The sequence below is a fragment of the Myotis yumanensis genome, unplaced genomic scaffold (genome assembly GCF_028538775.1).
Source record: "Myotis yumanensis isolate MYYU_CA2020_CCGP unplaced genomic scaffold, mMyoYum1.0.hap1 SCAF_2, whole genome shotgun sequence".
NCBI lineage: Eukaryota > Metazoa > Chordata > Mammalia > Chiroptera > Vespertilionidae > Myotis > Myotis yumanensis.
The window spans coordinates 93,036,538-93,060,155 of NW_027223753.1; the positions used below are offsets into that span (position 1 = coordinate 93,036,538).

Here is a 23,618-nt window from a genome sequence, read left to right on the forward strand (position 1 = left end):
GAACCCGAGCGTAGGCCTGCTACGCCCTCCCTTGCAGCTTCCAGCCGTCACCAGGGCGCGGGGGGAAGGACGCCGGGAGGGCGGTCAGGGCGGGGAGGGGGCGAGGGGGCGGGGCCGAGCGCTGGTTTCGCCCCAATTCGGCCGGCGGGGTCCACGCGGCCCCAGCAGCGCGCGCTCGGGGTGGGCGGCGCCGGGCGTGGGCGGCGGGCCGGCCCCCCTCCCTCCGCGCGCGTCCTCTCCCCGGAGGCGGAGGAAAGCCGACCGGCCGCAGCCCCGACGTCGCCGCCCGCGGTGGGAAGTGCCTTAAAAGCCGCTGCTCGGCCCCCGCCCGGTTCTCGCCGGGCTGTCTCGGGAGGGTGCGCGGAGGCCGGGGACTGGCCGCCGACCGACTTCCGACGGACTCCGGTCCCGCGTAGCCCCCAGAGCGGCCGACCTCGGCTTCGGAAAGACCCGGACGGACCCCGGGCGGCTCCAGGCACACCCGGCTGGCCCGGACGCGCCCCCTGCCGGCGGGCAGCGGGCCGAGGGCGCCGGCGGCGGGGGCATGCGTGGCCCGCGGCATGGCCTCGGCGGTGTTTGAGGGCACCTCGCTCGTGAACATGTTCGTGCGCGGCTGCTGGGTGAACGGCATCCGCAGGCTCATCGTCAGCCGGCGCGGGGACGAGGAGGAGTTCTTCGAGATCCGCACCGAGTGGTCGGACCGCAGCGTGCTCTACCTGCACCGCAGCTTCGCCGACCTGGGCCGCCTGTGGAAGCGCCTGCGGGACGCGTTCCCCGAGGACCGGCCGGAGCTGGCACGCGCGCCGCTGCGCCAAGGTGCGGGGGCGCGGGCTGCGGGCGCCGCGGGCGGGGTGCAGTGGGCAGCGAGGCTGTGAGGTCGTTTTAAAGTGCACGGAAGGGAGCGGGGAAGTTACTTCAACTGAGATTGCGGTTTCCCTCCGTCCCGGCACGGACAGGGGACACTTCGACCCTCCGTCCCCAGGCGAAGGGCGCCCAGAGTGGCCGTGGTAAGGGGACAGGGAGTCGCTCGTGGAACCGCGCAGCCTTCCTCGCCTGGATACCAGAATAGGTGCCCTGACCGTCTCCGCGGGCCGGTCACTGACCAGTACCAGCGCGGCGGCCGGTGTCGGGGTGGCCTCCAGGCCCCTCAGTCTCGGCGCCTGCCCCGGACGAGTGGTCGCCTCCGTCCCCACTCTCGGGAAGGCCAGCTGCGACCCCGCCCGCCCAGGGGGCGGCAGTAGGGTGCTAGGGAGACCCATGGGAAGAGCTGACAGTGTCCAGTTGGGGGTTGCGTCCCGTCTGGCACCCCTCAGACTCCTCCCCCGGGAGGGGCCGCGCCTCTTGACTTCGCTGACAGAGGAGCTGGAGTGCGTGTTGCCACGCAGCCCTCTGTCACCGCTGGGGAGGGGCAGCCCCACGGGCAGCTGCAGAGGAAAGCTCCGGCCCCCACCCCAGGGGTGGGTCCACATTTGCTTTTGATTAACTGTGGCGGCCTCCTCCCTCGCCTTGTGACCGGTCCTGGCTCCTGGGACTGGAGTTTTCAGAGATCTGCTGTGGCTTCGCATTTCCTACTGCCTGGCTGTCGCCCGTCCCACTGGCTGCCCTTTCGAGGCCAGGCGGGGAGGAGGTGGGAAGAAAGAGGAAGGACCAGAGAAGCTAAAATTGAGATGGGAAGGATTGCAGAGGGGGAGAAGGGGCCAGGACAGTCTGCAGGGCTCTGAGCAGCCTCGCTTCCCTTATATCCGCGCCCCCATGACCACCTGCAGTGAGGTGACACCCAGAAGCCTTCCTTTCTGCACTCCTCTAAGCAGAGACCGGGTGGCACTTTGGGGGCAGTTATGGAAGCTGAGGGTGGCCGGGACAAGTCTCCTTAGCTGCTGTCTACCTGAGGTCTTAAGATAACCTCTCCTTACCCCCCTGGCGATCCCCCCTCCCACCCCAGAGTGTGACTTATATGTCTCATGAGCTCAGTTCCCATGACACATCCCCTGGCAGACGCGTCATTTTAGAAAGGCTCCTCAAGCCGGTGAGTCTGGAGGCCCTGAGCGAGACAGCTTGCCTTGCAGGCTTCACTTTGCTTCACTTTATAGCCATTCTGGAGCTAGTTTAGGATTATTTTAAGCATGCAAACCGTTTTCCTTGGGTTTGCTATTTGGGTGTGTGTTATTATATTTTTAAATTCAAATGAATGCCCAGATCAGGAAAGCTTAATTGAGTTTTCTCTTTTCTGGAACAAGGTGGGCCATGAATGAATTGGGGCCCCGTAGGGCCTTCAGAGCGCCTGCCTTCCCCTCTGCCCTCCAGGTCTCACTCGGCCAGGTGGCCCAGCTCAGCCGTGACCCTGGGCACCCTGTTCGGTTCCTCCTCTGTAACCTAGTACCTGTTGCTCACTTTTTGTATGTGAGGATTAAAATGCAGAGTGGAGTGTCTAGCAGTAGGAAGCCCGGCATTAATGCTAGTTCCCCTCAGCACCCACTGCTTCTGGTGAGACTTTGTAGATGGTGGTGGGGAGGAGAGCGTGGCATTGGCTGCCCTGGGACGTGGTAGTGAAAAGTCTTACCTGGAGCAAAAGGGAGGTGGGTGTGAGGCCTTGGCCCACCCCTCACATGCCCCTGGCTCTGTGCTTTCTGTGTGCATTTGAGTTGTGCGGGGCCAGTTTAAGTTCCTGAGGTGTAGACACACAGTGAGTACCTCTGAAGAGTGGGCCACTTACAAGTGAAGAAAGGTTTAGGATTATGGGGAGAAAAGTAGACTTGAAAAGGATATGATAGGCCATGGCTGGTTGCTCAATGGTTAGAGCATCAACCCATGCACCAAAGGGTGATGGGTTTGATTCCCAGTCAAGGGCATGTACCTGGGTTGCAGCTTCGATTCCCGACCCGGTCAGGAGGCATCCAGTAGATGTGTCTCTCACATCAATGTTTCTCTCTCCTCCTTCTACTTTCTAAAAATTAATGGAAAAAATAACCTTGGATGCGGATTAACAAAAAAGAAAAGAAAGGATATGATAGGTACTTTCAATTATCTGAAGGGGGAGAAAATTCAAATGAGGTATTAGCCATGGTGGTGGTCATGGTGGTAGGGGCAGTGGAAGTGGTGAGGATGAGGACCAGCGGCTGGGTGAAAGGAATTTATAACAGCCCACGATGGAACTCTTGGAACCTTTGGCTGGATTCCTGGCTCAGCAACCCGTGGGACAGAGGAGTGATGACCTTAATTCTCCATCTAGTCCTTGATTCTCTGAAGGGAGGCAAGCTGGTCCTTTCCTAAGCACCACCTGAATTTTGTACAATCCTAAGGGAAGTCCTTTTCCTTTTCAGAACTGTTTAAGTCCAGGGAAATAATTTTCTTAGTAAAATACATTCCAGTAATGTAAAAGAAAAGTCTACCTCATTTCTATGTGCCAGATATCATCCTAGGTGCTAGGGACATGGTAGTGAACAAAAAAGACCAAAAAAAAAAAAAAAAAAATCCCTGCCCTCATGATTCTTATATTCTGGTTGGGAGAAACCTAGTAATAAACAAGACAAGTGAAAAATATGTTAGTGATAAATGTTCAGAAGATAAAAAACAAGTAAGCAAGGAAAAGAGCTATTGCTTATGGGGGCAGGGAAGGTAGGATGGTCCCAAGGTCTGAAAGGAAGTGACCTTTGAGTAGAGATCTGAAGGAAGGGAGGGAGCCAGGCCACATCACTACCTGGGGAAGAAAGAGGAACAAGTGCAAAGGTCCTGAGGCCTGCACGTGCCTGGTGACTTTGAGTAGTGAGAGGCCATTGTGGCTGGAGTGGAGAGGGTAGTCGGAGAAGATTGGGGAGGTAGGGAGTGGGCAGATCGCACTCAGATTTGGGTTCTTACTCCGAGATGGAGAGCTTTGAGCAAGTGACTTGATCTAACACATGCTCCAGCTGCTGTGCTGAAATGACTCGGGGAGGAAGGGAGGCTGCTCGAGCTGCTGGGATGTTGTGGCGGGTGTAGCAGAGCAGATGTGAGACATGGCCATGCACTGATACGTCTGGGACGGAAGAGCACAGCATTGACTGAGAGACCAAACGTGGGTGTGAAGGAGCGTCAGGCTCATAGCCAAGCTTTCAGCCTGAGAAACGGAATTGCCACTCACTGAGATGGGAAGCCTGCAGGAGCTGGGATAGGGATGGAATTGCCACTCACTGAGACTGGAAGCCTGCAGGAGCCGGGGTAGGTCTCCAGCTTTGAGTATATTTCAGCATTTTCTCCAGATAAGCCCCCTCATTGGGAGCCTGAGGGGTACAGGTGCACATGTTTGTTCACCTTATCTCTGAAGATATTAACTTACCTGCAACCTCATGGACTATCTGTGCTTAGATTTGAGGTCTGAGGGATGGGAGTTACGGTATCTAGGGTATTATCAGGATACACCTACCAGCCTCACACACCCTGATGGCTCAAGGAAAATGTGTCCTCTGCTCCTGGGCCCTGAGCCTGTCCTGTGGGCAGAGAGGGAAGAAGCTCAGCGCTGCCCCAGACCAGCTGGGAGAGCGCCACCTGCTGGATGGGACGGACTGCAGAGTCTCCGAGTTTACATTCTAAGAGGCTGAAGAAAGTGTGAGCCACCTGGGCCCCGGGCAGCAGAGCAGGGGCACAAAGGCCTTCTTTGGCCGGCGAGATGTGTGCTCAGTGAGCCTGCTCCTTGCCTGTGACTCAGCTCCCACCCCCATGCATAGCCTCACCTCAGGGTGCCCTGTCCCTCCTAACGGGCAGTTTTCACTTCTGGGGGTTCAGGGTGTCCTTTCAGGTTCACAGGCCAATTTTGAGTTTCTTCCATGTGTAGTGCTTCTGGGCTGGGTGCTTCCCAGGACCCTGGCAGCATGGCCGCGTGCTCTGCCACCCGTCCTGCCTGGGACTGTCCACCTCCATGTCGCCTGCTCTTCCTCTCCCCTCCTTCTGCTTTACCTATCTTTCCCAAGTCCACACCCTGCTACTGCCCAGACTTCCTCTGCTTTCCTTGTGCCGGAGCTCCTGGTGTCCGGTCCAGTCTCTGCAAGTGGCCACGTGGCTGAGTTTGGTTCATGGTCCTGTGATCTCATCGCAAGAGAGCTCACTGTGCTGTGGGCACAGGTGACCCGAGCTAACTCTCAGCTAGAGAAGGAGCGGACATGGTGCTTTCCACCAAATTTCAGAGGAGAAACTCAGTTCTGCTTCTCAGATCAGAACCCACTATGGCATCCTGGCTGCCCTCAGGGACATGGATCCCCTTCCCTTCTGAAAACAAGTCTAGGCTTCACCTTTCTCTGCTGTCTCTTTTAATCAACCCTTTTCCGAAAGGTGAAAGATACGCCTGCATTGTGGACAGTGGCAATCCGGGAAGATTCAGAGTACCAGGCAGAGCTAATAAGCAGTGGGCACTGGGTCAGCTTGCCTCTTCTGGCTGAAGCCCATCTTGGAGTTGCATCATGCTCATGGGATTCAGGAGTCAGAGAGGCTGAGGCTGAGTGGTGAGTTATGACCCCGACGTGCATTTGACCCCCGTGGCACAGTCCTCTGGGCGGGTGTCCTGTGGGAGCTCTGGGCTCTGGGCAGTAAATGGAACAGTATGTTGTTATCGGTGGTTGGCATTGCCCGCCCACTGAAATAGTTTTTATTGGCATTTTTGTTCACTTTTACTTTCTTGGGTGACAGTCGGCATCCACCGGTCACCTCCGGTTGTCACCACTAAAAAGATGGTCCCCTTGTCCCGGAACCTAGAAGCCCTAGAGCCCCGTAGTCGGAAACCTCTCCTTGGTGGGAAGGCCAGGGAGCCTGAGGGTTAGGGTCTGCTCTCCGTTCTGTCTGGGCCTGCTGTGGCCTCCCCGCGATGACATGATGGCAGCCCAGGTGTCCCCTTGGCGCTCACTCACATGCTGAGATGTCGCTCTCCAAGCACACACCTCCAGTCCATCTTCCTCTGACCCCGCACCCTAGACGGAGTCACAGCTGTGGACACAACCAATTAGCTCCTTTGATAACTTACCCTGCAAGTTTTACTTAATTTTTGTTTAAGAACAAAACACTTTAACCGTCCTTTGCTGATAGGTAACTTGTAACCAGTGGGGAAACACTGAGCATCAGTTGGGCAGAGCGGAGAGCAGGAATGGATGTGTAATTACACCTCTTACAGGGCATCTTCAGTGCCACCAGACACTGTCCTGCCTCCCCAGTGAGGAAACGGAGGCCCTGACGGCTGGAGCACAGGTCACAGTGGGGGGCTCAGGGGGAGTGGGGGAAAGCACTGGCTTTGGAACCAGACAGGGAAGGACTCAGATTCTGGCTCTGTCTTGCCCGTGACTTCAGGCAAGTGGCTTAGTTCCTAGAGGCCCGGGTAGTGATGGCAGTAGCGATGTTTACACGGCAGGGCTGTCGCGAGCGTGAAGCAGCGATCTCCACGGTTCCAGCACCACGCTGGGCACCTGAGAATGGTTGGCTTTGGACTCCGGACCACGTGACCCTGGAGCTTTGACTCTTTTCTTTAACTATTTTTATAATCACCTTTCCCAAAGGTGGATGGTAGTTCTGAATTGTGGACAGTCATGATAAGGGAAGTCATCCAGATTCCAGGAGCCAGAGGGTGGCCCCCTGCTCCTGAGAGCGCCCTGTCCAAGGGGCAGTCTCATGAGGGGCAGATGACTGTGGATACCTGGGGCTGGTGTGTGTGCTACCGTAAGAAATAGAGTTACCAGGTGGGCAGAGTTCTTGAGGCCAGAGCCTGCAAGGGGGGCCACGACTGCCCTCTGCTCCCATGGCAAACTCCTCCATGTGGCGTGTGAGGCCCTGCTTGTCTCAGCCTTCCCGACCCCTGCCCCAGCCACACTCCAGACCCCACTCCCTGATCTCCTTCTCCCTCCCTCGCCCCTTCCTCAGGCCTCCTAGTCTGAGAGGGTGGGCGCCTTGCTGTGAGTCTTCCTAGCCTCCCAGGTGACGCCCCACTCCCTATGGCCAGTGTGCACCTCACTTCCATACTCCTGGCAGCATGAAAGCCCTGGGGAGGCAGGGGTCCTGCTAGCTGTTGGCCAGGGCACCTCCACACCTCGGGGGCTGCCTGGCTGGAGCAGGAGGGCAGGCAGCACTGTGGGATGAGCAGACGAGAGGTGCTTCCTGTTGTGAGAGCTGAGAGTGGGGTGGTGTTTCCTCAGCACCTTTGATGTTTTAAGGCAGACTGGCTAAGTGAATGGCTTCTGAAACACGTTTGGGAAGGGAATTGTGCTTTCAATGGGAGAGCAATGAAGAGGCCTAGAAAAGGAGGGGTTAAGGGAAGGACACAGAAAAGATTGGTACTTTTTTAAAAAAATATATATTTTATTGATTTTTTTACAGAGAGGAAGGGAGAAGGATAGAGAGTTAGAAATATCAATGAGAGAGAAACATCAATCAGCTGCCTCCTACACCCTCCCCCCGCCCCCCACTGGGGGTGTGCCTGCAACCAAGGTACATGTCCCTGACCGGAACCGAACCTGGGACCCTTCAGTCCGCAGGCCACGCTCTATCCACTGAGCCAAACCGGTTAGGGTAAGATCGGTACTTTTAAGGGAAACACTTACTTTCTCATATGACAAAACCACATTCACTCAAGGGAGCATCTGCCAGTTGTAGGAAGACACAGAGGAGGGAAGAGCGTCTCCTCTCAGCCCTTCTTGGGTCCTCAGAAAGGGTAACTTTGTCGCCGCCTCTTCTGTCTCCTCCTTTACACCACTGAGTAAGGGAAGCCGGCAGGGAGGGTGAGCCAGCCCCCCCCCCCCCCCCCGCCCTGCCCCCCGGCCATGTGCAGCAGGTGTCAGCGAGGGCAGACAGTCCTCTCGTAAATGCTGCATGACACCTCGCAGAAGGGAGCACAGGACACTGAGATGGCGTAGAGGGGAGCGCCGTGGGTCCCGGGGAGAAAGGCCCTCATTGGGGTGTGTACGTGTGCAAATATAGCCATGTGGCTACGTTCTCCAGCTCGTTTCTTAGCCTCATTTCTTGAATGTTGGCTACTTATTTAGAAAACAGGTACTTAGGCAGTAAGCCCATAAGGTTTTCCAAAAAATTTAAGATGTTTTGTTTCCAAAATGTGTATTATGCTCAACCTTTAAAGAACATGTATCTCCTAAGCACGCATGATGGCCCTGCGTTCCTGGTGTCATCCACACGGTCTGCCCTCTGTGCGGGGTGTTGATGGACAGGTTTGCGCATGGAGAAGGAGCTCTGGAGATGTAACTTATTATTTGACTTGGCTGAAAGGTCACGTTACCGAAAATGTTCCTGGGGCTCTATTGTGGAGTCTCCTCTGAGACTTGTGCCCTTTGGGTAATGGACACTCCTTCCTGTGCTTCAGAAAGACCGTCTTCCTTCCGAACTGACCGAGAAGACGCCTGTCTTTATTTCCAGAATTTTGGCAGTGAAGGCTCAGGTTAGGTTCGGTCTCCCGAGTCTGTCTGTGGAGGAAGCCTGCGACCGTCTGAGGTGTTCTGCACAAAGCCTCCACTTCCTGAAGAAAACGGACTTTGGACCCAGGCTTCTGAGATTAGGAATCTGGGTTGTTTGTGTTTGCGGTCACTGGTGGGTCATTGTGCTGATGTCAGCGTGTTCAGTCTGGGTTTCGAGATAAATCAGGTGTTTGCATGAAGAAGCTGATCCTGAAACCGACAGAAACAATCTGTGATCTCAGTTTCCAAGGCTAAACTAGTTCACAAGCAAAAGGCACCCTGGCTGCTGTAGGCTGACTTTAACCCTCAAATGTATGTAGAATTGGCACACTGAAATGGATATATAATTGTGCTATCAATCTTTTGGTTTCAAATTTTTAATTGGTTGGGGCTAAATCTGGATAAAGTTTTCACATCACAAATTGTGTAGAGTGAAATCTTAACAGTTGAGGTTATATTAGTGTTTATGTTTTTATCAGAAATTAGAAAAACTCCCGGGTGCTGTGAAGTCTACTGAGGCAGCTTCCTGAATGTGGCTGGTAGTGGATTATCCCTTCCAGTCCTCACTGGACTGAATTCCATGGCTTCCAGAGTACTGTCACCCCCTGCTGGCCTGTCCTGGAACCACAGTCTCATAACCAAGAGGTGTGGGGAGACCACAGGTAAAGGAGCAGGTACAGTGCAGAGTGGTGAATTCTGCAGATGTCAGGAGAGAATTCTCTGGGAGCCCAGGTCTCCCAGCCTCTGATGTGACGAAGGCTGTGCAGAACAGAGGGCATATGCCTCCGGTTGAGGGCTGGATGAGATTTTCTCGTACACGAACCTGTAGGTGGGGGAAGGTCAGCAGAAGGGTTGTCCCAGCAACAGGCAGCGCTGCGTGAGGCTGGGCAGGTCAGCAGGCAGCACTGCATGAGGGTGGGGGCTGTGTTTGGATGGTGTGGACCTGTTTTTTGGGTTGATGTGAGGATGGGGGACTCACAGGGCACAGGGCCACTAAGGTGGGCTGGGTCAGGTCGAGGAGGGTCTGTGCGCTGGGTTAAGATGCTAGACTGTCTCCAGAGGCCTGACCACGTGCTTCTCACTTTCCTCTGGAAAACAGGTCACCATGGAGACAGGGTTCCAGGTAAATACAGTTAAGGTTGAATTTCAGATAGATAATGAACAATTTTTAGTAGAAGTCTATCCATACTTGTGCATTATTCATTGTTTATCTGCAGTTCAAATTTAAATAGGCCTCCTGTGTTTTATTTGCTACATCTGGCCACCTTAAAAGATCATCATAGAGCAGAATGTATTCATCTGATGAAGTCTTACCCTTGGAGGTTATTAACCCAACCATAGGTTGAACATTAATTAAAGCAAAGATGTAACCAAAATTATGGTGTTAAAGCAAAGATACAAGAATTGTAAACTTCTGTACTGACTTAAGATTAAGTTATGCTTTTAACTTGTAAAGCAGATGTAAAATGCTGTATGCTCTCACTCTGAAGGAGGCTGGTCTTCCTGCAGATGTGCCCACAGTACTGTGTCCGAGCCCCGGCTGATTACGCGAGTAGTCCAGCTGTAATAGAAGCTGAAGTACAGTAACAGCTTTGCTCATCTTGGAGTAATGAAGCACCTTATGGGCATGATTGACATACTTGTCTCTTTAAAAAAGCTTTCAGAGGATTTTGCTTGGTCCCTTTCCCTCCCGAGACTTCTCTGTAGCAAGCAGAAGATGAAAGCATTTTGGTGCAAAGTGTGTGCATGTGTGTTTGAAATTCTATTCCCAGGAATTCAGGGCCTGGCGAACAAGCATCCTGAAAGTCTGTCTCTGGTATTTTCTCCCTTCTTGTCCCTGCTTCCCGCAACGTGCCGGGTGATGTGCTGGGGCCGACAACCTGGGGAAGAGCGGAGATGGTGGCCCAGTCTTTGTCGCTGGGGATGGCTGGGGCGCTGTGGCAGATGTGCCAGGCTGTGTGGATAGGAGCCTGGGGTTTCCCAGCCGTCCAGCCATGATCCACCGGCCTGCCTCTGGGACTCCTGCTCCCTGAACAGCTGACCTCTGGCTGCCTGGGCCTGTGAGGCGGGGCAGGGTGGGCTGGACCAAGCAGGGACGCCTACACCTCAGGGGCAGGGGCTTCAGGAAGTTGAGAGGGTGATTCCTGGCCTCGATTTGAGCTGTGGAGCATCCCCCTGCTGTCACCAGGCTTTCAGAGTTGCCCTCGCCCATGTCTGGGGTGCTCCTGGTTTTCCAGGGACCCTATGTTGTGGGCCTCTTCCTTTCAATCATGTAGTATAAGAAGTTAATTTTATCACTTATGTAGACTCAGTCAACGATTTACCTAAAAACAACAAGCACCCTTTCTCCTGTAAAACGAAATGAAACCAGAACTTCTAAAGAACTTAGACTCATTACTGATAACAGCTCTGGGATTTCGGCCGTGTGTTTTGGTGAGAGCTCACAGGGCAGTCATCCTAGGTCATAGGACGTGCGCGAAGAGGCATGTTTCTTTGGGAATGAGTATCCCTCATCTCCAGGAAGCCGATGTACAGCAACTGTAGTGGGCGGGTTTGTGTTCCTCACTGTTCATGGGGACACAGAAACGTACCCCGAGTCTCCATGCTGTAACCTATAGCATTTACAAAGCAATAGACTGCACTTCCTCACAGCCGCTCGGTATTTTTGGTAACTAACAAAGTCAGACGCTGATTCCTGGAAAGTGCTGTGAGTCATGCCACGTTGGTTTTCTCTGAGTAGAAATCTGATTTTTTCCTTCCAACACCAGCATTTAAATGACTTATCTAACCATGGGCTCCATTCAGATGGGCCCTGTGGTCAGGTCAGCAGCACAGAGCGAGTCCGCTTGCTGCTGTGTTGTGGGAGCGGGTGTGTCCAGGGCACCGCCCCTGGTGCAGTCACCATAGGCGACGTGAGTGGGCCCAGCCGAGCTCCAGTGGAGCCCAGGGTGTTTATGGAACCATCCCTGCTGCCCCCTCAGAGGCCACTTGGAGGGTCTGTCTGTAGCTTATGCCTGCCCACCCCCCTACTCGCTATCCCTGGCTGCCAGACCTCTCGCTTTGGACGGTAGTGTCACCCCAAATACACCTAGATCATTCACTGGGTCTTTGAAACTTCACATGAGGTGTGGAACAGGGCTTCAGAGTAAGGCTGTACGTACATGGACGAGGCTGAGTAGATGCACCCACCCTCATGCAGGCTGACACGGGGTGGCATCCTCATCGTGGGAGGCCTGTTGTCTGTATTTGATGTGGGAGCACATTTCCTGGTCTGTGTTTCTGACTGTAGGCATGTCTGTCTCCACTGTAGGACTGGTAGCCATAAAGGACGCCCATGACATAGAAACCAGGCTCAACGAGGTGGAGAAGTTGCTGAAGACCATCATAAGCATGCCATGTAAGGTGAGTGGGTTGGGTCCGGCTGGGTGGGGCGGTGGCACATCCCAGCAGCGTCCACATAGCTGGCCTGTTGGCTCCCTTGGCCACCTGCCCCTCCCTGGAAGTGTCAGGCCATAGGGAGGCCAGTGGGTAGACCTGGGAAAGAAAGACTTTGATGAACTCCAGTGGCTCCATTGTTTCCTCCCTGGGCAGGTGGGAGTGAGGGGCCAAAGAGGCGTTGAGTAGGAAGGGAAGGGGCCCTCCGCTACAGTGGTCCTTGCTTTCCTGCTTCCATGCAGAAGCCCCTGGTCTGGCTGAGGGTGTCTGAGAAGAGGCAATAGGAGCCCGAGGGAGTGTTGGCCTCAGCAGCGGCAGGTGGATAAGCAGCTTGCAGGCCTGGGTGCTGTGGTGATGAGGAACCGGCTGAGTCAGGCGACCACCTTACTCCTGCAGGCTGTTGCCTGCCTCCTCTGTGGGCGCTCATAGTTTACTGTGAAGTGAAGGGAGCTGTGGGGAAACACTGGCCATGCAGCACTGAGAAAAGCTAGCCAGCTTCTGTCACCCTGTCCCAGGGGCCCTGTGTTTAGCCACGTGTCCATAAATAAACGAGGTCAGCGATTTCCGCCTCTTCCTCATGGTCGGTCCTGTGGGCTGTCTGAACAGCTCTGGGTAACACTAGATGGGGCCACCTTGTAGAGGATTAATTTTAGTAATTAACCCATTTCTCCCCAGTATTCTAGATCAGAAGTCGTGCTCACCTTCTTTGAAAGATCTCCTCTGGATCAGGTGCTAAAAAATGACAGTGTACATAAAATTCAACCCAGCTTTCAAAGTCCAGTGAAAATTTCAGGTAAGAGCTACAGGGAAGGCCTGGGGGAAATGCCGCGGGGGTTTCTAGGAGCTTTTCAGTGCGGTGCCTGCGTGGCTGTACCCCCCTCCCCGCCGGGCTCCAGAAAGACAGCCCAACAGATGGTGAGCATCGTGGGTGAGAGGCTGCTACCAGATCCCTATGAACAGTGTGTTTTCTGACCCAGAGTTCACACTCCCCCTCCGTCCTAAGGGAGTTACTTGGCATATAAATTGGAGCTTACAAAGCAGTATAATGATGAAAACATCAATGAGGCATTTCTGATGCAAACTTCTGGAGCCAGTAGTCTAGCCTGCTGAAAAAGATAGTGCACATAATGTGGCATTGAATTGTTCTTAGTCTAGGGCAGCCGTGGCCAAAGGGGAACACACCGTCTAGGTATTGTTAGCATTGATAAATTAACTAAAGCATTAACGAAAGAGGCAAGGTCAGCAGCAGTAAGTAATTTTGCCCTGAGCAGAGCGCTGGTCAGCTCACCTGTGGGGTCACATGAAAGGAAGGGGGCCCTGGACTTCACCCTTCGTGGTGGCTTTCTAAGCTCTGGTTGCCCATGTCGTTAGAACACTGTTGCTTTCTGCAGTGCTGTCTGTGAAGGCCGCTGAGGGAAGGAGCTCTGCCCCGGGGTCTCAGGCAGGCATCGGGCTTCCCCAGGCAACAGGCAGTCCACTTGTTTTGGCCTAAGAAGTAGCGTTTGCGTGGAGTCCTGCAGGGTCTGCCAGGTGGGAAGGGAGGGAAGGCAGCGGGCTGTAGGCTAACCGTGAGGGCCTGCAGAGCATCCTGGTCCACAGGAGGCAGAGGGGGGATTCTGGAGGAGGAAGGAAGGAAGAGGAGGAATGGAGGAGCAGCCTCTGGAGGAAGTAGATGAGAGGGCCGGCTCCTAAGAAGAAATTGGTGGTCGTGGTGAAGGGGAGACCGAGGAAGCCAACCCGGGGGATGTCATTGGTGGAAAAGTGTCCTTGTTGAGTTCTGTGCCACAGCAGGGACCAGAGTCCTCATTGTGTGTTGGTGAGGTGGACAGGGTGGGTAAGGTCTGGGAACCTGGGATGGAGAAGGTACTTCAGGGATGACTGTGTGAGGATGAGTGGGAAGCCTGGGTTTGTCTGTCTGCTGCTTTTGATGTCTATGCAGCTTCCTGTGTGTTCCTGGTAAGAGGAGCAGGGGTCAGAGCCCTCCTCCTTCATAGTAGAGTGAAGGTGGCTGTCGTTTATCCTGGTGGGTGTCTGTGGGCTCCAGGCTCGGAGGCTCGGAGGGCTCCGGGACCAGATGGCCAGTCCTGCTGGTTGCATGCTGCCAGCTGGAGCGGGGCAAGCTCAGTCCTCAGTACGCGGTGGAAGGGTCCCAGCACTGGTGTCCCTGCTCTGCTTCAGTTCTTTCGTGTTGAGCAAGTGGGAGAGCAAAGAGCAGCACAGTCCTTTCAGGGCCGGTGTTGGTACAAGAGCTGGTGTGCTTCAGGTTGGCCCCACGTGGAGAAGGACAGACTCAGCTCTGAGTACCTCCCAGGGTGCGACCGCATGGAACATCCCAGCCCTCTTAGTGGCCTGTCTTATCGGTGATGGTGATGGGTAAATGCAAGGCCACGTCTGCCCTAAGGAGCTGAGAGGACTGAGATGAAGGGATGGCGGTAGAGTCCCATGCTGATGTTTTAAGTATGTTCTCCCTGTTTTTTCAAGAGGACTGAGGACAGAGGTTTTGGCTTGCCCTGTATGTGAGCCTCAGTGAGGCCTTGCGTGGGTGACCAGGGACACAGTGTCCAGGTCTAGGGAGGCAGGGTGCTGACCTCCTCCTGTCCGCCGGGAGCCCAGGTGTGGGGGTGGGTATGCTCTGCCCTGGGGACATAGCAGTCACTACCCCCCAGTGTTGGCTCTGCACAAAACACTTCATAATAAGCAGGGCTGCCAAAAAATGGAGTTTGTAAATATCTACTGCATGTCGGTCCCCGAAATCCTCCAGCCAGGGGCCTGTCTGGGGAACCCGTGTGCGAGGTGGCAGGCTCGGGGAGCACCAATAAAACCCTTCCTGAGCCGAGTCTCTGACAAGAAGGGGTGTCCTCTTCTTCTGCCCTCATCAATGGAGCCCGAAGTCTGGGAGTCTCCCTTTGAAGCTTCCCAGCATAGACTAGCATGTAGGTGTGCCGGCCTGGGGGTGTTCCATGGAGGTGGGGTGCACACTCACTGCTCCAGGAGATAAATATACAAAGACAAGGCACTGTGGTAAATTAGGAGACACATTTCAGTCAAACTGGGGTTTGCAGTGGCACCGACATCCCTTTCAAGAACGAGTGCACACGTTTACCAGTGGTGCCTTTCAGTCTCCGTCCCATATTCTGGGGTTGCTGCATTTGGGGGTCCCTCAGGCCTCAACATCCACAGGTGTCTCTATCAGCCCCACCCTGTCCCTGGTTTATAGCCTGGATGCTGACTGGTCATCCCACAACTCTGGCTCCCTAAGCTTAGTGATTTCTCAGAACCCGGCATCCACAATAAAACCCAAGCCCCCCAGTCATTCTAGGCATGTCAGAGTCTGGCTGGCTCCAGCTTTCTGATTTTCTCACCACAGCACCCTCTGCTGCAGACCCTCCGCTGCTTCCTGGCTGGGCTTCTGCTGGGGTTCTTGTTCCAGCATCTAGAAGGGTTCAGCAATCTGGAGAAGGGCTGTGTGTAACTTAATAAAGAGTCCAGAGACGAAACATAATTTTGAAAGGCATTATAGGGAGTCAGAGGAGCCTAGCTAAAGAAACTAAGATCTCCTCATTTCAGGACCCCTTGCTTTTTATTAACACAATTTGTCCTAAGGCGAGGTAGATATATATATACACTTCAAAGGGTAGGGTTAGGTACAGAATCCATTGTCAGATTGGAAGAATTTGCCTACGGCTATTCAGGTGTTTGGCCAGTAGGAGGCAATAACATGTAGATTAAGATGCCCTGAGCCCTCTGGCAGCAAGCAATCATCCCTTTTCAGGTTTGGGAAATGCCCTCAGCCATTCCCAACAGGTGACAACATATGTGACTAAGCCCTTGTTGAGTCCCCAAGTTCCATCAACCTTTTGATGAAACTCTTGCAATTATGACATGCTGGAATTGGCTTCCGGCAGGCTTCGCTTGTGCTGTGTCTGCCCCTCCACGTCCACTCCTGTCCTGCTAAATCCCATTCATTTGTGAAAATACCCTCACTTGCTGCGACTCACCCAGCCCCTTCTCCTCCTCTCCCCGGAGATTTCCTAGTGCCTTCTCATGCCATTGACATGGCATTTAGGGAGGAGGTGCCATGGGGACGGGCACTGGCCTCCCTGGCTGTGGGAGGCTGCTCTTCACACTGGTGACTTAGGTGCATCAGGCCTCTGCAGGCACAGCCTCCTCTCTAATGTTCAGACTGTGCAGTGGCCACGGGCCCCACTAGGTGGCGCCAGGCCCTGGTGATGCAAGAACCGAGCCAGGTCCTGGGCCCACATCAAGGGCAGTGGATTCTCTGGTGATGCTTTGGGTCAGTACAACCTCAAACAGTCCTCATCCCATGTTAATCTAACTACTGTCAAACCTAAGAAAAATAGAATATGTGAATTAATAAACTGAAGGACTGATAGCATATGGAGCACTGGAAACCATGGCTGCAATTAGAAAAAGAAAAATCATTACCACAGTAGTAATTACTGCAGAAAAGATCCATTGATAGCTGTTAAGATTAGTGGCAAAAGTTTCAGGAGAAATAGGATTTGCAGAATCTGGATGCATCTCCCTAAAGGTATGGGGTGGGGTGCAGAAAGGTGCTGGGGCCATCTGCTGACTGTGCTGACGTTACTGAGGTCTTCTGTGCTTCCTGGGAGAGACAGATTTGGGTCAAACTTAATGAAAGCAGCTAAAGAAAGTGTTTGTTTTTTATTGTTTTCATTAGGGCTCCCATATGTTTGAAATTGAGAGGGGAGGGAATCTTAGTCTTTCTGGTTAAGAGTTAGTCACCTTCAGAGTCACTCAGGCTCCGGTAAACATCATCTAGCACCTTCTCACACCTCAGAAGGTAATTGACCCTGGAGGTTCCCAGTGCCCATGTCCGTTGGTCTTTGTTCCTTCTCAGGAGTTGCAGGCTCTCTCGTGGTTCCCATGTAGGGAAGGTGGCAGCTCTGCTGGGCCCCACCTAACGTCACTGGGAGTGGGACTGGCTGAACTGATGTTGAGAAAAACCGTGAAATGTGAGCTGTCACCTCTCCAGAAAGCCAAGTGGAAATTTTAGCAACAAATTACTTGGCAAATCTGAACAATGAGTTGTCATTTTAATCCTGTAGGGATGAGGAGGAAACCTTATATTTTTCTTTCTTCATTTTTGTGTAGTTTCCCTAATTCTCTTCATATGGAGAGAAATTTAACAAACTGAAAACCAAATACCTAGAAAGATTAAAAATAAGCATCCACTTATAAAAAGCAAATCCATGCATGGGAATAAAACAATCTAAGTTATGGTCAGATGTAAGAAAAAATAAATCTCCCAAACAGCAATGCGCCAGGTGCCCAGTGAGCCTGGTGCCCTCGCTGCCTGTGCCGTGCCGGGGGAGGAGGGCCGTTTGGAGCTGCGTGCCTCTATGTGTTAGGCTCTGACTGGGAAGATGGTAATCCTTTGGAAAACCCTTTGAATTTGAGAATGCACCAGGAACTTTCCAGTTGAGGGTACTGAGTCCCCAGATCATAGAACCCCTGGCTGATCTGAGCCCCAGTGGTGCGGTAACAGCTACCACACCCTCAGGCACCACCATTCCACCACTTCCAGCGCCCGTCAGACCAAGACATGTGCCCTCGGAAAGCTAACACCACAGAGCCAACAAGACATACGAAGACTTTTTCTTTGTGGGCCTTTTTACATTATCAAAGTTTGTGCTTGGCAGAATGAGAGAAAGTGAAAAGTGAAGTTGCCCGTTTGGTTTAAGACACACACTGATCTCATTTGATCCATGTGGCAGCCCCCGAGGGGGGTGGGGGGCCCGAAGGTGCTGTCCTGTCTGACAGATGGGAGCTTAGAGCCCTGCAGAGTCCTGCAGAGCCCTGCAGTGTGCCGTGGACCAGACCAGGACTCAAACCAGACTGACAGATGTGGGCTCAATGCTCCTGCCCCAGCTTCAAACACATGGGGAGGGTGTCTGGGAGAGAGCTCAGACATTCCTGGGGGAGAGAGGTGCCTCCCGCTTGCACAGGCCGCAGGTATGGCTCCTGTGAAGGCTGCGCCAGCCCCTGAATCGTATGCAGGACTCCAGGGTTGGCTCCAGCTGCACCTGTGGGTGCAGTGTTCCCCTAAAGTGTGGGGGAGACAGGGCAGCAGGTGGAGGGGGGAGTCTGCAGATTGGTGTAAGCCCCAAACTTTAAAACTTCAAAACCCAACCTGTCCTGAATATTTACCTGTTGCTTTCATTTTCAGAGATCATGAGGTCCAACGGATTTTGTTTAGCAAATACAGAAACTATCGTTATCGACCACAGTATACCAAATGGAAAAGAGCAGCACCTGGGTGTGGATCCGGCAGAGCATTTGTGAGTACGCTGGTCTGCATGTCGTTTTACAGCTGGGATCCTGGAGCGGTTGGCTAGGGCGGACTGGGTTCACCCCATGCGGAGCTCTGTAGGCAGGAACTACCCGTGGCCACAAACACCAAGCCATCCTGCCTGTATTTGGACACTTATTTAGAGAGTTGACCTTTTCTAGAGGACGTAAGACCGTGGTTCATAAACCTGTGGGGACACAGTTCCTTCGCCCTAATGGCTGGCTAAGTGGCCAAGCTTCAGGGTCTGGTCTGTGCTGGGCCCTGAGGGGACACAGGGACCACAGCCTCCTTGGTGCCAGGCCTGGTCTCCTGGGATGGGGAGAAGTGGCACCTGCACATCGGCCTCACGTCGCAGGGCTAGACATTCTCCAGACGCCCGGGTGCTGGGGCCTGGCCCAGGGGGCCTGCTCTGAGGAGGGGAGGATGAGTGACTAGTGAAGGTGGGACAGCCAGAAACACCACTTCTCCGTTCTTCCTCTCTTTTAGCAGAACTTTGGCTGTGAGTGCCCTGGGGAAGCTGGTACTGGGCCCCCTTGAGGCACAGCCGCCTTCTCCTCAGGAATCATTAGACAGCAGCTTCAGGGAGTCATAGCGTGGCTTCTGTGGACTGTCAACACAAGGGTTGAGTGGGTGTCAGGAAGTGATTTAGCCTCTCCTGGCACCTCTGAATCTTTAAAGTGGGACCACTGTGTTCTCCAGCGTCCACTGTGCAGACCTCAGGTCCCAAGGGTGGCACACCTGGCTCAGGAGCCCAGAGGCAGCACTGGGTGTGCAATCTCCCTGTGGGCAGGAGAAGCACACCCGTGGGCAGAGGGGCTGCTCAGCATCCCAGGCCCCGGCCCATCCACTCCACTGAAAACAGACACGGACTAGGACAGATTCATGCTGAGACACCCAGGCTAGGACTGCAGGACACAGTGTGACCCCAGGAGTGACAGCCCCGGGTGGGGGAAGCCCTATCAGCCCCATGGAACGGGCTCTTTCTTAGTGTCTCAGATGTCGCTCAAGTAGGTGGGCAAGAACCCTTCACTGTGGTGTCATGAAATGCTGGTGAGGCCGAGGGGTCCCTCCTATAAAATGCTGCTGTCCCTTTGCACACCCTGCCCTGCCACACGCGGCACGGTACCTGCTGTGTGTGTATGGAGGGCGCATTAGTTCATGCCGTAATGCAGGGCTGGCATAGTGGAAAGCCCTCCACAGTTTGACATCGATCCTAAGTGCCCTCCTGCAGTGACCTGCTGTACTCTCTCTATCTGGGTGGTGCTGGGGCAATGAGCCAGCCGCAGCCCTCACCTTTGTCCTTCCTGTTTCAGGTTTGAGAACGGCAGTGAGTTCACCTCCGAGCCGGAGGACGGCGATGACCCAGCAGCTTATGACACCAACCTGTCCTATTACCACCTGGTTCCCTTTGAGACGGACATTTTGGACTGAGTCTTCATGGGCCCTCCTCAGCCCTCAGCTGCTGGTTCTGCTGCTGTTCACTGGGCCCTATCCCACCAGGGCCCCCGTGCCTGCACTGACTGAGCACGGCTCTGCTGCCAGGCCCCGCACCGAGGCCTGGTGTTCTGTGAGTGGAGTAGTGGGGGTTTCTGGGGTTAGCACCGACCCCACGATCTCCAACAACCAGGAGTCCAGCCCCGGAGTCCGCAACACCTGCTGCTGAGGAAGGCTCTCTCCCACTGCACACCCCCGGCCGGTTTCTGCATTCCTAGGACTCGCTCGCTCCCCGTGTGGAGGAGCCACAAGTGCCTGCAAGACATCACGATGCCAGGGGGCCACCCAGGGCCTTGCTGGGTTCCTCCTCGCCTGTGACTGCTTCCTGGGAGGAGCCTCCTCCTGGTGCAGGGGCCCAGGGCCAGGCGCCCCTCCCTCCTGCCATCCCCAGCACGACAAGCACACAGAACAAGCCACGTGAGATCCTGTTGAGTCCCAAGTTCTGGGTGACACAGGCAGGGCATATTAAGTAACCAGCCTTTTCCTGAGAAGCAGGATGTGTGGCTTCCATTTGTTTTTCACCTTTTGTCTGGAAACTGAGGGCTGGCTTTGTGTCAGCCACAGTGGGTGTTTACAGAAGGGGAACTGTGGATGGGGACAGGAACGGGGGATCATTGATCACGGGGTGCTTATGAGTTGGGGCAGAGTTAGTGATGCTGCTCAACAGGCAGAGAACCCTGCCTGGCCTGCCAGCATCTCTTCAGGGTCACAGAGCTGTGGCCACCTGGGCCCCGAGTTTGTCTCCTGGTGACCAGCTCTCCACCATGGAACTGCCATAGTAACGTGGGGGAAGAGAGTGAGAGGAAAGCCACGCACTCAGTTCGCCCGTTTCCCTCTCCCTCAGGGAGGGTCTGGGGTCTGCGTGCTTATCTCCTTTATTTCTTCAGTGTCTACTAAGGACCAATATCTGCTAATGTAAATAATAATAAATTATTGAAAGTCCTAATTATTTTACACAGTCTGTTTTTAAATCTATTTTAATGAAATAAAATATATTACTCTCCTTTTCTGGATGTCGTGTTTGCGTATGAAGGTGTGCCTCCTCGTATTCCCTCCAGATAGGGGTGGAAGCCAAACCCTGCCCTCAGGGCTGGTCCTGAGCCCCGCCCCTCGTCATTGAGCAAGGTGTTAGGTTAGTTGTGTAGGGTTTTCCTCTTCTCCATGTTCCTCGTTGGAACATGTTCTGTGGCCCAGGAAACCTGTTCTGTGGCCCAGCTGCACACGCGGGATCTCCCTTCTGCCTTCCAGCTGTGCTCAGTTTACTGCACCCTCCTTTCAGGGGGCTGTTAGGTGGCTGATGGGGGTTGACCAATTGCCTTTCTTCTCTTGAGGGTAAAATTCACTTCTGTCCAAGGATAGGGCTGGTTGCCTAGCAGTTAAGGTTAGAATCTATCACCAAAGAAGTGAAAATATATGCCCACGCCAAGACTCAAAAAACCAATTAGCTCATGTATAATCCAGTGGATATTTCTGGAATGCCTGTGTCACTGAAAGGGCACTATGCACACCGGAAACCTAGGCTGCCTGGTGAACAGGGTGGGTAGGTGTGAGCCCATGCTCTGGAATTACAATGAGCCGCGAGAAGCACCTTACACTCCCAGGAGCAGCAAAACCAAAGCCATGTATCAAAAGGCTCCACTGTGAAACAGGCGGCTGGTGTCCACAGGAAGCCACCGCAGAGCTCTGGCATTCAAATCCACACATTGCAGGGACTCCCAGAGTTGCATCCCAGCAGACAGGCCACACACTGCGAGGGTTTAATCTTCTGGAAAAAAGAGAAAAAGAATATTTGTAACAGCAACAACTGCTGAAAAGATCGCCTCCATGTTTACTCCTGGTTATGTGCTTTTTCCTCTGAATGCAACAGCATCCTAGTGTTAGAGAATTGCCTGGCTTGCCTTTCTCTCTTCATGGTTGCCATTCTGTTACTGGAGAATTGCATGGATTGTCCTCTCTGTTGCTAGTGGGAGAAGGGTTCTAGGGCGCCACTGGAATAAACATTTCCAGAGGCCCCTACGGGAGGATAAGATGTAGAAAGCTTTATTTGTGTTGAATTACATCCCCTGGGTTGCAAAATTGCATTTCCCTTAAACCAGTCCTGGAAGAAGCTCAGCTAGGGATTCAGCAGAGCTAGAAGCAAAGCCGGTGTCCAGAGTTTCCCTCGAGTGGTGGAGCTGGGTCCAGCACAGCATCAGCCCATCAGTCCATTGTGTGGGGCCACATGGCTGTGGGCCATGTGGGCAAGTGCAGAGTGTGACAGCTAATGGAGTCATCACCACAATCCAGTTTTAAATTTTCCTCTCCCCTTAAATAGATGCCTTGTGCTTGATTTCAGTCTTATTCCCATTCCCAACCTCAGGCAACCACAGTGCAGGCTTTCGGCCTTCATGGATTTGCTTTTCCTGGACATTTTATAGATCACACAGAATGTAGTTTTCGTGTCTAGCTTCTTTCACTGGAAATGTTGCTGGGACGCCCATGTCCTAGCAGGTGTGAGTGCTTTATTCCTGTTGTGTGCAACAGTCCATTGTATTAATGCACCACGCGTGGTTTATCCAATCATCAGCTGACAGACATTTGGTCTGTGGACACTTTGACATTGTGAGTTACGGGGCTATGAACACCGGAGCTAAAGTCTTTGTGTGAATATCCATGATTCTTTTTTCTTGGGTACATACCGATGAATGGAATTGTTGGGTCAAATGGTAACTTTATTAACTTTTTAAGGACTTGCCAGACTGTTTTTCAAATTGGTATGCCATTTTATATGTATATTCTCTCCAGCCTGTTTGCAGGTTCGTTTCTTTCTCCTGACGAGACTGGGTACTGTCATTCTCTCTGATTGTAGCCATTCTAGTGGGTGTGAAGTAGATTTAATTTGCATTTCCCTCATGACTTCTGATGTTGAGCACCTTCTCATGTGCTTTTTGGCCAGCCATTCATTAATCTTCTTAGATGAAATGTGCAGTCATGTCTTTGCCCATTTTATTTAATTTTGAAATAATTATAAATCACAGAAAGTTGCAGAGTAATAGAGAGGTCATGTGTACCCTATTCTCTTTTTGTCCCAGAGGTAACATCTTACATATTTTACTATATGATCAAAAGAAGGAAATTGACATCAGTACAGTCCATAGACCTAATTCAGGTTTTTATCAGTTTTACACGGATGTGTGTGTGTCCAGGAAGTTTCTCACATGTGTAGATTTGTGCAGGCACTACAGTCAAATGATGGAACTTGTTTATTACCTCAAAGATCTCCCTCCTGCTACTCCTTTATATTCACATACACCAACCCCCACCCACCCCAGTCTCTAACCCCTGACAACCACTAATCTGTTCTCCATCTCTATAATTTCATCTTTTGAAAGGTGAAATAAGTGGGATCCTACAGTATATGACCTTTTGAAATGGGCATTTTCCAGTCAGTATAATACCCTTGAGATCAGTACAAATTGTTGCATGTATCAGTAGTTGTTTTTTAGTATTTAGCTGTGTAAAGTTTCAGGAAAGAAATGACAGGCTCCAGCTTATCTTTGGCTCTATCACCAACATGTAGGCAAAAGGTCAGCAAAGGAAACAGCCCCACAGGGCAATGTCTCTCTCTCAGGCCTCCTCCTTCTCAGCCTTTTTTCTCCCCGGCACAAGCAGAGTGAGCACCTCTGTAGTCCCTTGAACCTCTGTTCTGACACCCTCTGTCCACTGTGCCTTCACTCTCTAAACCCTCCAGCAGAACAGGCAGTGTCTCCTGTGTCACCATCCCTCCATGTCTCTCTGAGGACAGGAAGAGTGACTACTTTGCCTATCATCCCATAGCCACTGGGATTGGCTGAATAAAGGAATGGGTAATTAAAGAGAACATAAGAGGAAAAAGGTCACATTGAACAAAGTTCTAAACTGTGTTTCCCAAAAAGAACAGCCAACAATAAACTAACATAAAG

General features: G+C 53.0%; 1 protein-coding gene across 1 annotated transcript; it reads left to right on the forward strand.

The window, feature by feature from the left end:
- The first annotated feature begins 248 nt into the window (after positions 1-248).
- PXDC1 (PX domain containing 1) lies at positions 249-20,684 on the forward strand. Its single transcript, XM_070405795.1, has 5 exons — positions 249-816; positions 11,725-11,816; positions 12,525-12,642; positions 18,061-18,172; positions 19,497-20,684. Exons 1-5 carry the CDS (start codon positions 561-563, stop codon positions 19,612-19,614), a joined length of 696 nt encoding a protein of 231 aa, XP_070261896.1. The 5' UTR covers positions 249-560; the 3' UTR covers positions 19,615-20,684.
- Positions 20,685-23,618: the final 2,934 nt, after the last annotated feature.